General features: G+C 35.1%; 1 protein-coding gene across 1 annotated transcript; it reads left to right on the plus strand.

Moving 5' to 3' along the window:
* Positions 1 to 7,261: 7,261 nt before the first annotated feature.
* Positions 7,262 to 12,755, plus strand: clec3a (C-type lectin domain family 3, member A). Its single transcript, XM_048183398.1, has 3 exons — positions 7,262 to 7,452; positions 7,536 to 7,622; positions 12,196 to 12,755. Exons 1-3 carry the CDS (start codon positions 7,347 to 7,349, stop codon positions 12,591 to 12,593), a joined length of 591 nt encoding a protein of 196 aa, XP_048039355.1. The 5' UTR covers positions 7,262 to 7,346; the 3' UTR covers positions 12,594 to 12,755.
* Positions 12,756 to 14,561: the final 1,806 nt, after the last annotated feature.

Genomic DNA, 14,561 nt, shown 5'->3' on the forward strand with positions numbered 1-14,561 from the left:
GTATGACGCAGGATGTAGGAGTATCGCAAGCTCAGACGCCCCTCACGGTTCAAACAAATAAGGCTGTGCAACAAGCAAACTTCTCTTATATGGAAATCCTCCGACATTTCTCTTTAAAATTTCTCATTTTAGACTTCTAATTCGTGACCAGTGTTTTGTTTTGTTCTATCCTCTGCGCCTCTGCGCTCGTCATTGCGTCATGTGTAGGGTCACTCTTCCACCCAAATATATGCAGATGGTGGTCATTATAGTTAATAAAGTTTTAAATATGGATATTTTTCTTACAAAAACCCATCGCTTCGCTTAAGAAGGCCTTTATTAACCCCCTGGAGCCATATGGAGTACTTTTATCATGGATTGATGCACTTTTTTGGACTTCAAAATCTCAACCCCCATTCACTATCATTATAAAGCTTGGAAGAGCCAAGATATTTTTAAATATATCTCTGATTCTGAAAGTCACATACACCTAGGATGGCTTGAGGGTGAGTATGTTGTTCCAGAACCATGTGACTTGCTTTCTCCTATGGAACACAAAAGAAGATATTGTGAAGTTTGTTGTTCAGATATTTTATATACATTTCTGTCCCTCCATTGACAGCTACGCAACTACACTTTAACGCTTCAAAAAGTTCATAAAGTGATTGTAAAACTAATCTATATGAATTGAGCGGTTTAGTCCAAATTTTCTGAAGAGACTCGATCACTTTATATGATGAACAGACTGAATTTAGGCTTTTATTCACGTATAAACATTCATCAACGCTCACATCAGTTGTGGTAAACGGAAGCTCAAGCATGTTTTTTCATTCTCGTGTTACACATCCCAAGCAGGTTCGTTTCTGTTTATGTTCACTAAACCGCTTAATTCATATGGATTAGTTTTACAATCTCTTTATGAACGTTTTGAAGCATCAAAGTGGTGATGCAGCTGTCAATGGAGGGACAGAAATCACTCAGATTTCATCAAAAAGATCTTCATTTGTGTTCCGAAGATGAACGAAAGTCTAACGGGTTTTGAACAACATGAGGGTGAGTAAATGATGACAGAATTTTCATTTTTTGGGTGAACTATCCCTTTAAGGTCAAAGTCGGGTATCATTTTTATTTTTTCAAACTAGTAACCAACAACAACAAAAATGAAAAATAAATTATTTTCTTGCATATCTGCATTTCTTTTTATATTTCATGGAGAATAATGTCAAAAATATTACATTTTCTGTCATACGTGTACCTCATATATGAACGTTTTGATTGTGTTCTCATGTGGTATTATATTTTTCTTTGGGTTTAGTTGTGTAGGCTGTTTTCCCCCCACAAATTAGTGTTTTTATTCAACTCTTCTCTAACAATTAAACTAGTTGGCTTTATAGAGAATGTATACAAAAACAGCCAGTCTGATAGTGTTTTACTTTAAATAACTTACACATGAGAAAAAAATGACTGATAATAATGACCCTTTCTGAATAGGCCTGCAAATGAAGTTGTTTTTTGCTTGTTTCTTTAATGTATGTGACTGATTATATGAAAAGCAGATGTATGTGACAGCATATTTCCATATTATTATTTCATGTTACAGTTATTTGAGATTTGTTTAAAAACTTGCCTTAAAGATAAAGCACTACATTTCTGATGTGCCGATCTCAGCTCAGTACACACAAACGTATATTGTTGCTGCGTAGTTTTCATTAGTAGACGTGCTTTTATGTTAGATTATGATAGATTGCAAACACATGAAATCTGAATAAAATGTTGTGCAGAGCATAGTGGAGTGTGATCTGGTGTTTATGCCATTAAAATGCTGTTCTGTGCATCGACCAAATAACATTTGACACGGCATATCTGATTTTTTGCAGCAATGAGAAACGCCAAGCATGACAGACACAAATGTTAGTAACCCCAGAGGTTATTCTCACTAATGGCACTGAGGAAATTAACAAAGCATCACTTTGCTCTTTTCAGTTCAAAATATTGCAATCAGTGGCCTTTGCAAGGTTTTGCTATTCAGAAAACTGAAGTATGACTATGATAAAAATGTGTTTGACCTTTCCCAATGAATTTTCTTACCGTCACTGTGGAGATGGAAATTTTCGTCTGAATAATACATTATTTCCATGTATATTGATTTGTCTGAAAAAGAATAGTCATGTTATAGTCACAAATATCTCCAGGGTTGCCTCCACCAAACATGATAATTTTGAAGAATATTTCTATAATTGAAGCTTTCAAGCTTCAAAAATTAAACAAAACACCAAGTATCATAAAAGTGGTATGTGCACTGAATTTCAAGTCTGAAAACTTAAGTTATATGTTTATTTTTTAATGAGGAACAGATAGAAGGAAATTTGGTAACACTTTACAATAAGGTTCCTATTGTTAAAGGTCCCTTTCATAAGATGTAATATAAGTCTCTGGTGTCTCCAGAATGTGTCTGTGCAGTTTCAGCTCAAAATCCCCCACAGATCATTTATTATAGCTTGTCAAATTTGCCCCTATTTGGGGTTGAGCAAAAACACGCTGTTTTTGTGTGTGTCCCTTTAAATGCAAATGAGCTGATGCTCCCGCCCCCCTTTCCAGAAGAGGGCGGAGCTTTAACAGCTCAACAATAACAAAGCTGGAGAATCTCACGCAGCCAAAATGAGGATTGTCAGTAACGGTGTTCAGCCTTACATTGTTCAAACCGGAGTCGACACTGATGGAGAGACTCAGGAAGAAGTTACAACTTTTAGAATGAAACTGGACGTTTCTGAATGGTTAGTGGATAAATTTATGTAGTTGCTGTGGAGTTGATTCAACTCATCCACTAGCATGTGCCGTCATGTTAATCTTTTGTGCAAATCCAGTGTTGAATTGACCCTCGTTTGTGAAGCAGTCCGGCGTAAAATGACGGTATGACAACAACACTTTACTACAACTCTTCCTCTTCTCTAAAGCAGCCCAACATGGCCTCGCCACCTTTGTTGTGTGTTCCCGGGGGTGGGGTTTATGCAAATTTTAGGGATGGTGATGTCAGTAACCCGGGAAGAAGCTCATTGTAGTCTCTACCAGCCGTTTGTTGTAGTCCTTAAACAACAATTTCTGTCAAAGAGAATTTCTCCCTTTGCATTGAACTTTGAGCGTTGTAACTTTGCAGATGTTGTTTATGCTCTAACAAGTACAAGTATAGTACATAAAATATGCGCATACTCTTCTGATGACGAAATTCGCATCACGCACACTGTACGCTGACCCTCGCGTATGCGTAAAAAGTGAACTATACTTTGGGCTTAAGACTAAACTAAATGTAATCATTTACTCATCTCACAGATTCAGTATTCGTCAAAATGAATAAAAACAGTGAAATGCAAACTCAGAATATTACGCAAACCTGCAATAATAAAATATGATACAGTACTTTATGTATTTAATCTCACTTTATTAACCAATGATTTACCTTCAATGATCCAATTCAACCATAGGAATAAGCAAAAATTTCATTTTTTTTATTGCTGAGGTAAGTGTGTCGAACTTTTTTCTCCCACATCATTTCACTTTCGGTTTGAAAGGGCCTTGGCATTTGCCAAAAAAATAAATAAACAAACAAGCAAAAGTAACGTAATATTACTTTGTATAAAAAGTAACACAATTTGCTACTTTTTTAAAGGTGCTCTGTCATGCGTTTTTAGGCCAAAACATTTTTTGCCACATACAGCAAACATCTCCTCACTATCCACTAGCTGCCTGTCCCCTGAACACACTGTAAAAAAACGCGGTCTCTGTAGTCGCCACAAGCTCCGAAAACGGCAATAAAAACTACCTGGTGCAGCCTGGACCACGAATCATAATAAACACGCTCCAGCCAATAACCGACAAGAATGATTTTAAATGCGTGTTCATGACTGTTTCAGGAAGCACGGAGGGGAGGGGGGGGAGGAGGAGGAGGAGGGAGGGTCTAGCTAGCTTCTTTTTTGTTTGACAACACTACAAATGTCAACAGGAAGTTACATCCACCCAGGATCGCTTAGAGAACCTTTAAGGAGTAACGCAATTTTAAAAGTAACTTTCCCCAACACTGATCCCTATTCATTGTAATTACAAGGTCATACAGACTTGGAATGACATGTTGATGAGTAGAAGGTTCCATTTCTTTAAATTGTGTCCACTGCATTAAGAGTTCCAGTTGGGAAATACACAGAATTTTGAAATATGACTCCCTGGTTGGAAAAGCTTTGGAAATTAATACAATCATAAGTCATGGATTCAACCAAATTCATGTGTTAAAAGGGTTGGGAATCCTGAGTGATCACAGCTCAGGAATGACACTGGTCCAGGCTTCGGAAAATTCTCAATTCTGGTTAAATTATATTCATGTTATTTTTTAAATGAAACACAAATTTGGCTGTCAACATGTTTTTCTTTTTAAAACGAGTGTTTAAATGATCTTCAGGGCACATGTCATGGGTTTTAAGGACACACAGTGAAAGATATTCCCTTTGGGCTGTTTGCTCTTTTTTGCACTCGTCTCTCCGCTCCCTTCATCTAACAGCATCACACTCTAAAATTAGCCGAGAACACGGAGCTCTGAACTGGACTTCCTTCCCTGATCAACAGCCCCTCTGTCTACAACTCCAACTAAAATCAATGTGAAGTTATTCATATCCTCAAGACGTGTTTATGAACAAGAGAGTTATGCAATGAATTAATAATTGTGTAATTTATCTTTATGATTAAAAAATGAATAAATTGTGTATTCAATTATAAAATAATGATTGAGTAAATTAATATAATAATAAAATAATACAAAATAAAATAAACATAAATAAATAATTATTAAATTAAATTTTGATTGAGCTAATCAACATTGGTTAAAACAAATGAAGCTTTTTTAGCTAAAAGTAATATTGTTTGAGCTAATCAACATTTATGATTAAAAACAAAAACATTTCTTATTTGAACACTTTCAGGACTAAATTATGAAAATTTAAAATTTATACCGTTGCAAAACAACAAATGAAAATGAATGCTATATGTAAAGAGGTCATTGACGAATAAGGTTTTTAAAAGTGTAAAAAAAACAATGGAGATATAATTCATTTTGAAGTTTTATTAAGTGTTGAGATTATATGGTTATGTTTAATGACACTTTTGGTTATACCGAATGACGTTATTTTCAAGCAATGCTAACAGGCTGATATCTTGCAAAAGGACAATCAAACATTTTATATTTAGTACAAGTTTTTAAAATATTACAACATTTTCCATGTTTTATAGCGGTTGTACCGAATGACCTGATGTTTCGGGACATGCGTATGAGAGTGAAATCATGAATTTTTCAAAGAGTTAAGAGAGAGTTAGTTACTTTGCTTCACGACCATGTGGTCCTTTGCAGGTGTCTGAATGATGTCACATCCTGTCACATGATATTGACCGCATGACTTGATCCAAAATATTCCCTTTATATTGGTTACTCCGAATGACATCAATGAAATTCATTTTTTCCGGACATTCTTTCTCATAACAAAGCAACGACTTCTACACATAATTTTAATACCATTTTGCACTATGTTGATATATGATGTTATAAAATCATGCCAGAATAAAAATCATATACATTTATTACATTTTAAGATATTTTAATCACAAATAAAATGGCTGTATTGGCCTTTGGACGGTTAAACCGAATGACCTTTTGACACTTCAGAATCTTTAAAATGCCTTTATATGTTGCAAAATATAATTAAAACCTTTAGGATTCAATAAAAGAGATCTAGTTGTATTACAGGTACCTTACAGACTTTGGATGTCATATCTTTGTTTTTTTATTATTATTAAGGCCTTTGGATAAAAAAACGACCTGTCACGTCATTGACTCAAAAATAATAACAAAATAAAAATGTAATTAAAATAAAATAAAATAATAAATGCTCACATTTGAATTTCTTTTCTATTTTTTTCAGTGTATTATAATCGACTTCACATATGACTTCACTTTAGAACATGGTCAACAGATAATCAACTCAGCAAGGAATTTATTTACAAAGGACTGAAACTGAAATATGATTTCATTAAAGTGCCCATATTATGCTTTTTCAAATATTACCTTCCATGCAGTATGTAATATAGCTGTTTGTGAATGTAAAAGGTCTGTAACGTTTTAAAGATCAAAGTGCTTGATAAATGAAGTTATTTTCTTCTAAAAGAAAGAATCGATTCTGAACTGCCAAAACGAGTCGTCAGCAATTTCAGTCTCACTTCCTGTTTCAAACCTACACACAAAAAAACTGGGTTAAAAACAACCCAAGCTGGGTTGAAAATGGACAAACCCAGTGATTGGGTTGTTTTAATCCAGTGGTTGGGTTAAATGTTTGCCCAACCTGCTGGGTAGTTTTATTTAACTCAACTATTGTTTAAAAATGACTGTATTGCTGCTTAAAATGAATCCAAAATATGTTGGAAATGAACATTTATTAATATGTTTAAAGAATAACAATTAAACAATAAAATTAAATTGCTTATTAATAAATGTTCACCTTTTGATTATTATTGTTGCCTCTAGTAATTATGTGTCTGACTTTTAATTTCCAACATATTTTGGGTTCATTTTAAGCCAGACATATAGTCATTTTTAAACAACAGTTGAGTTACATAAAACTACCCAGCACGTTAGGCAAACATTTAACCCAACCGCTTGTCCATTTTTAACCCAACTTGGGTTGTTTTTAACCCAGAATTTTTTAGTGTACGTAACAATGTAACAAATTTGCATAATACCAGCCTATGGTCTTCATTGGCTGCCTGTGAACAACGTCTACTTTGACCCGCCCTCAAACACTGTGAACTGTACCTGTAAGCGGTCGACCAATCACAACAGACACGGCCATCTGACCAATCAGAGCAGAGGAGGCTCTCTGAAAGGAGGAGTTTAGAGAGAATCTTAGAACAAACTGCTTTCAGACTGAGAAATGAAGTGATGTGCAATATATATTATGAGAAAATTAAGATGTTTTTGTAAACCTATTGTAGAAGACTTTAAAACAAAGTTAGGAATCTTTAAAATAGCATAATAGAGGCACTTTAACTTGAGTTCTTTTAACCCATGGCACATAACGTGTGGTAGTGAATGAATTTTCTTGTTGGGTTATGAATGGGAAAAGGACCAAATAAATTTTGTGTGCTTTCAGAGTAAATATTTTTGAATGGCTGGAAACAGGGGAAGGGCTGTTGTGACTGCACTGAAGGTATTTGAATTCCCCTTTAGGTACACACAAACACTCAATGTCCAGCCAATAGCATGAGAGTGTGGAAGGGAGAAAACTGTAAGACTTGTCCATATTTCTCCCAGTGATTTAAACGGCCCGTCCGTGACCATGGCACAATCTCGACTTCTGCTTTTGGTGATCTGCTTCGGCGTCCTCCACTACGGATATGGCCATCCGTCTCGCACTAAGAAAGCAGTTCCGGCTCAACAGAGAGGTAACTTCTGTCTCACTGTTTAGAAAACTGCAATCAGCAACTTTATCTAACCTCCGGTCTGTGGTTCTTCTGCTGAGATACAGCTACAGAAGATGATGACATGAGGACACAGATTGACAAGCTGTGGCAGGAAATCAACTCTCTGAAAGAGATGCAGGCACTGCAAACAGGTCAACAACAATACAGCATTTATTTCATTTAAAAAGCTCTCCTTATGTTGCAGATCATTATTCAGGGTTACGCCTGTTTCACACTGCAAGCATCAGTAGTGCATATTTTTAGGTGCCCATTTAGAAGTGTCTCTACAGTGTTGGTCACACTTTATTTTGATAGTCCCCTTTAGACATTCTGCTTACTATAAGTATCTTTGCAGCTGCATGTCAACTAGGGTTCAGGTTAACTTGACATGTACTTGCAAAGTTACTTATAGAATGTCTGTTAGAGGAGCTCGTAGGTTACTTAAAATCTTTTAAAATGTATTTTTCTTGCAGATAATATAATAATTAACAAAATAAAAGGCCACTCAAGTGTACTTAGTGAGAGAACACTTTCATGTCTACACTGTAAATAATTATTTTCATGATTTGTTATCACGACTTTTTTCTTTTGTCAAGTTGATAATTAATGTGGTTCAAATAGCATAATATTTTGAGTTTCTGTTTATTAAACCAATCTCAAACTCAAACTTTTAATTTCAATGAATTCAAAAACTAACGGGAACCAGGCAATTTTTTTTTTTCTTTTTTTTCTTTTCTTTCTTTTTTTTTTTTTTTTTTTTTTTACTTTTTTATAGTTAAACCAACAATATTTTTTTTACAGTGTATGTTTTTTTTAAAGGATGAGTTTACTTCAGAATTAAAATTTCCTGATAATTTACTCACCCCCATGTCATCCAATATGTTTATGTCTCTTTCTTCAGTGGAAAAGAAACCTGGAATGTTTTCCTCAAAAACCTTCCACTGAAGAAAGAGACATAAACATATTGGATGACATGGGGGTGAGTAAATTATCAGGAAATTTTAATTCTGAAGTGAACTGATTTCATAGCAATTATGAAATTACATATAAATAATGTACTTACGTCCTACTTATATGGGTAAAAAACACTCCTAAGTTCAACTAATTGCATTTAATATAAATTTAAACTAATTTAAATTTAATACATTTTCATGTAATTGTAAATAGCAATGCACTGTCTGAAAAAAATTGCATCCAGTACGCTAAGTATATTCTTTTAAAGTATATTATTTCCATAATAAGTACAAGGGTAATGACTGAATAATGGGGGAAAAAAACTGCAGTGATGTAAAATGATGTAGCTTCTCTGTCACTGAGGACAGCAACACGTCTTTCAGGGAGAAATTTGGGATTGGGATTCATCCAAGAATATAAAACCCTTAAAAAAATGTACCGTGGTAACCCTAGTTCTCACCAAAATACCATTACAGCTGTTACTGTAAAGTTGGAATGTATTAATATGGTATCTCTTTCAAACATTGTGCTTTCAGAGCTTCTTTCCATGACTTTCTTTTTTTATTTTTAATACACAGCAGTGACTGTGAAGATACTACAGATTTATAGTTGTAATTTTATGTAGTTGTGTATTTGGTGGAAACTAAATAAATTATCATAGTTTGAGTGCTGTCTGCTGTGTTGTGACCGAAGCGCACCAGAGAGGGAGAATACATGCAAAACAGTTCTGTTAAAGGCACAATATGTACGATTTTTGGATTAAAATATCCAAAAACCACTTGAACAATAGTTTGTTGACTTGTGTACTTGCATTATCCCAAATGTTTCCAACATCATCAATTTTAACCACACTGTGAAAAATTATTGTTGGTTTAACTTAAAAAGTAAGTATGGTTGCCTTAAAATTTTGAGTTCATTGAAATTAAAAATGTAGGTTATTACAATGAAGGAGATTGGTTTAATAAATAATCAAAACTCAAAATATTATGTTATCTGAAGCACATTAATTATCAACAAGTCATCCAACTTTTATTAATATGATATTCTAATATCAATCTAGCTTACTGCAGTGTGCAACAAGTTTCTCATACAGCCACCGAGCGCACACACAACTTTCAACACACTCAAATGTATTTTTAGTATGATTGTTTTCACTTAGTAAAACAGCGCTGCATTACCCCTCAGATAAAGTGACCTGTATGAGTAGTAATTCAGCACTTGCAGCTATTTCATTAGAATAAAATAAAATAATGTTGATTTAAGTGATCAAATGTATCTGTAACAAAGTTCAAGTTTAGGGAAGAAGGAGGCGAACATTAAACATTAAACTAAAGGAGTGGCAGTGTCTGACTGGGGCATATAAGCATAATAAAAACAGCAATATAAAATGACCCATGCAGGCTCGCGGCCCCACCCTGCTTCATACCACAGTAACGTTTAATAAAACTTTAGCTCATACATGAACATGATTTCTGCCTGAGTCATGTCAGATCGCTTTCCACCGGCTGGCTGTGGAGGTGAAGATGACAACTCCCATGATTCCACACTCATCCACGGCGTCATCAGGCTACGCTTTTGTTTTGAATAATGGTGCGTTCACACCAGATGCAAATGAAGTGTTAAAGGTGCCATCGAATTGAAAATTGAATTTACCTCAGCATAGTTGAATAACAAGAGTTCAGTACATGGAAATGACATACAGTGAGTCTCAAACACCATTGTTTCATGTCATTCATTTGTTTAAAAGACCGCCGAAGAACAGGCGAATCTCAACATAACACAGACTGTTACGTAACAGTCGGGATCATTAATATGTACGCCCCCAATATTTGCATATGCCAGCCCATGTTCAAGGCATTACACAAGGGCAGCCAGTATTAACGTCTGGATGTGCACAGCTGAATCATCAGACTAGGTAAGCAAGCAAGAACAATAGCAAAAAATGGCAGATGGAGCAATAATAATTGACATGATTCATGATATCATGATATTTTTAGTGATATTCGTAAATTGTCTTTCTAAATGTTTCGTTAGCATGTTGCTAATGTACTGTTAAATGTGGTTAAAGTTACCATTGTTTATTACTGTATTCACGGAGACAAGAGCCGTCGCTATTTTCATTTTTAAACGCTTGCAGTCTGTATAATTCATAAACACAACTTCATTCTTTATAAATCTCTCCAACAGTGTAGCATTAGCCGTTAGCCATGGAGCACTATCAAACTCATTCAGAATCAAATGTGAACATCCAAATAAACACTGTACTTACGCGATTAGACATGCTGCATGACGAACACTTTGTAAAGATCCATTTTGAGGGTTATATTAGCTGTGTAAACTTTGTTTATGCAATGATAGAGTCGAGAGCTCTGGGGGGCGGAGAGCGCGAGCAATTAAAGGGGCAGCAGCCCTGAATTGGCACATTTCTAATTATGCCCCAAAATAGGCAGTTAAAAAAATTATTTAAAATAAAAAAAGGGGTATTTTAAGCTGAAACTTCACAGACACATTCAGGGGACACCTTAGACTTGTATTACATCTTGTAAAAAAATGTTTGATGGCACCTTTAAGCGTGAGTGATTTACGTGTTAAATCAATGCAAAGACGCGAATAGACATCCGGTGGCACGAATGACGTGACGCGAATTGAGCGTTTCGGGCATTTGACGTGTGTAACGTGTGAATCGCGCAAGTTGAAAAATCTGAACTTTGACGAAAATTCACCAATCAGGAGCTTGCTCTAGTAGTGACGCGATTACGACGTAGCGAGCAGAGGCAGAAATCCGAAACAACAATGGAGGAAAAAAATCATCATCACTGTATGATACATCTTCATACTTTTATAGAAATAGGAATAAACAAGATCTTGTTTTTAAGAAAGTGAGTGAGGAAGTCGGACAATCTCGTAAGTTGTAAAAAACGTAAGTTGTCTTTACTCAATTTGAGCTATATATGTACAAATTGAGACTACAAGCTAGCTAAAGCCAGCAAATTGAGCTTATTTGCCGTATTTTACAACTACTTTCCTGCTGACGAGTTGATGTGTTTATTCAGAGGAAGTGTGCAGAAAGAAGTGGAATATCACTGGGACACATATTTAAAGGAGAGGGAGAGCGCCTCTCATGACACGAATTCGCATCTGTTGTGAAGTGAATTTCACGTGCGAATGAAGCAAGTAAACTCAAAATGTTTAAGCGTCCAACTACATGCGAATAGCGCTATTTATTCGCGCAAGTCGCGTCTGGTGTGAATGCCCCATAAGTGACCTCTAGTGGTGAAAATTACATATTGTGCCTTTAATATATAGCCTAAATTATATTTAAATGTGCTCGCGCTCACATGCGCTATTTCAGCCACGACACAGCAGATGGCACATAAACCTTAATCATATATATATATGCCTAATGTGAGCATAAATATATTATGACAGTTTAACTTAAAGCAAATGTAAAAGTGTAAAAGCTAATATTTAGTTGTAAATCCCTTGGAAGCAATTAAAGGAGCGAGTCTGTGACATCACCAGACTCTTGGTTTCACACTTTGAAATGCTTTTCCAGGCCTTTAATGCAGCCATTTTCAACGGTTGCTTGATTTGGGGAGTTTCTGCCTTTAGTCTCCTCTTCAGCTGGTGAAACGCTTCTTCAATGGGATTTAAATCTGGAGATTGAGCAGTAAAGTGAGTTTCAGGAGGTGCATGGTAAAGCATGTGAAAGACACACTCAAAACTGTTGTAAACCGGTTTACATGAGTGAATGTGTTGTATACTTTTCAGTTTGCCTGCGTGGCATCAAGGCCCACAGGAAGTGTTACCTGGTTTCTGAGCAGGCCAAGCACTACCACGAGGCCAACGAGGACTGCATCGCGCAGGGAGGGACCCTGGCCATTCCTCGAGACGTGAACCAAAACGACGAACTCAGAGACTATGCCAAACGCAGCTCGCCCGGATCCAAAGATTTCTGGATTGGCATAACAGACATAGTGAAAGAAGGCCAGTATGTGGACGTGAACAGCCTGCCCGTCACCTTCTTCCACTGGGATCGATCCAAGAGAGAGCCCACCGGGGGGAAGAGAGAGAGCTGTGTTACGCTCTCGCTGGCAGCACAGGGAAAGTGGCATGACGAGGTCTGTCGCAGCCAGAAGAAATACATCTGTGAATACCTGATTCCATGATGCGCGTCTCACATGCCATAAAGATGGTTGTTGAAGATATAAACAGCCTGTCAATAAAAATGAAACGGTATGATGTGCCCTCTTTATTCACTGTAAATGTGGAGGAGAACGAAACAGAAACTTAATGTGGTGAACAGTGATTGTTTTTCAAGGCAGCAAAAAACTACCATTAAACAATGTCTTATAGACGCGGTATTTTGGTAATACATTTTTTTTTCACAAGTTATGAGGACCTATAGAGTTCTGGAAGTAAACTCAATTCATTTTCTCCATATGGAAACTGAATTTTAACAATAACTTATAAACCTTTAAAGACGGCCCTTGTGAGCTATACAAGGTTGTTAATCGATGTTGAAGCCGTAAGCCCACGTTATTTCGACTTAGTTTTAAAATAATTGTGTTTAACAGCAGAATTCGTAGTGCAAAACTACATTACCTATGATGCTGTACTCAAGAGCTGAAACAAGCAAGCCATTAGCTCCGCCCACTCCCAATCGAGTCGACCTCCCTATGCTCTCAAAATACTTAAATATTTTAATTTATATGCATATTTTGCAATAAAATTAACTATAACCAAGACTACTTACTAACTCAACCAGGTCTTGCCCCTTTTTTTTTGCGTATGCCTCAGAAATGAGGAATATTGTGCCGTGTTCATTCCTGGAAGAAAACTCAAGACTACAATGGAGCGTCTCAGTGACACTGATATAGAGAATAACTCCTGCTGGAAGGACTTTGTAACTTTGCAGACCTTGTTCATGATCAGACAGCAACATTACACACTAAAAAAAAAGATGAACATGTAAAAATGTAATATTTTGAAATAGCTATCATAAATATTTTGCACTGGGTTGTCTGTTCAGATCATTTGATCATAAAAGATGACTAAAAAAATACAACAAATTTTTTTCAGGGTAAACACAAAACTGTGCTTATATAGATTATCTGAAGGACACGCTTGACACTGTTTTTCTTTTAATTTATGATTTATGTTGATAAATAATTTACAATACAAGAGAGAGGACATTCCAACACTGTACATAATGAATTAAGATGAACGTTATATGAAAATAAAACAGAAAATACAAAAGAATAGGCTAGAAAATAATCCTAGAATAGAAAATATAAATAATAGAAAATAATAGGCTATATTTAAAAAAATATAAAGTCTCCATTAAATCACAAATAAATAATTTTATTATATAATAATATTATAAAATGTTTTAATGACATACATATTTATTTTTCAGTCTCTTTATTATGATTCAAACAGAAAATACAGGAAATATGTTCTGAATATGTTCAAAAAATTCTGAACAAAATTGTTCAAGCAAAAATCAGTATTTAGTGTGACGAGGAGGTCACTAAATTGCCACATTAGCCTTTTTTTCTGCTTTTTAATACTGCGTACAAAGTTACTGTATTTTCTGTTTATATTCTAATAAAGAGACTGAGAAATAATTATATATGGTAATTATATCATTGCTAAAACAACATGGCCTAAGACTTTTACACAGTATTGTACATACAATTTCAGCTATATTACTCATAGTTTAACTACTATTAAAATATTACTATTAAATAATTTAAGCTAAATAGACTAAAATTAAAAAAAATACAGATATATTTAAAAAAAAAATACAAACTAAAATTATAGTGAAAATATAAAAATAAAATCGAATCCAAAATATTAACAAAAACTACAATATATCTAAAACTACAATAAAAACTACAATCAATACTACTAAAATAACACTATTTAAGAAGAAATTAGAATTTGATCTCTTTGATTTTCCAGAAAGAAAAGCTTTCGGCCATAGTCAACGAAATCACTTTGACAGAATCATGTCTTTTAGGAAATTCAGGAAGAAACCTGGGGTTCTGTTCAGACTGGGGCAAGTTGTCACACAAGAAAGATGTGAAAGAAGTGTGTACACTTATTAAATAGATGAATAGATAACTAGATGA

The sequence above is a fragment of the Megalobrama amblycephala genome, linkage group LG3, assembly GCF_018812025.1.
Source record: "Megalobrama amblycephala isolate DHTTF-2021 linkage group LG3, ASM1881202v1, whole genome shotgun sequence".
In the NCBI taxonomy this organism is placed as follows: domain Eukaryota; kingdom Metazoa; phylum Chordata; class Actinopteri; order Cypriniformes; family Xenocyprididae; genus Megalobrama; species Megalobrama amblycephala.

Bases quoted from the DNA above. Each gene is read 5' to 3' on its own strand.
- clec3a (XM_048183398.1), top strand. From the start codon at position 7,347: ATGGCACAATCTCGACTTCTGCTTTTGGTGATCTGCTTCGGCGTCCTC. The intron at 7,453-7,535 runs GTAACTTCTGTC...GCTGAGATACAG, and splicing joins AGTTCCGGCTCAACAGAGAG to CTACAGAAGATGATGACATG. The intron at 7,623-12,195 runs GTCAACAACAAT...TATACTTTTCAG, and splicing joins GATGCAGGCACTGCAAACAG to TTTGCCTGCGTGGCATCAAG.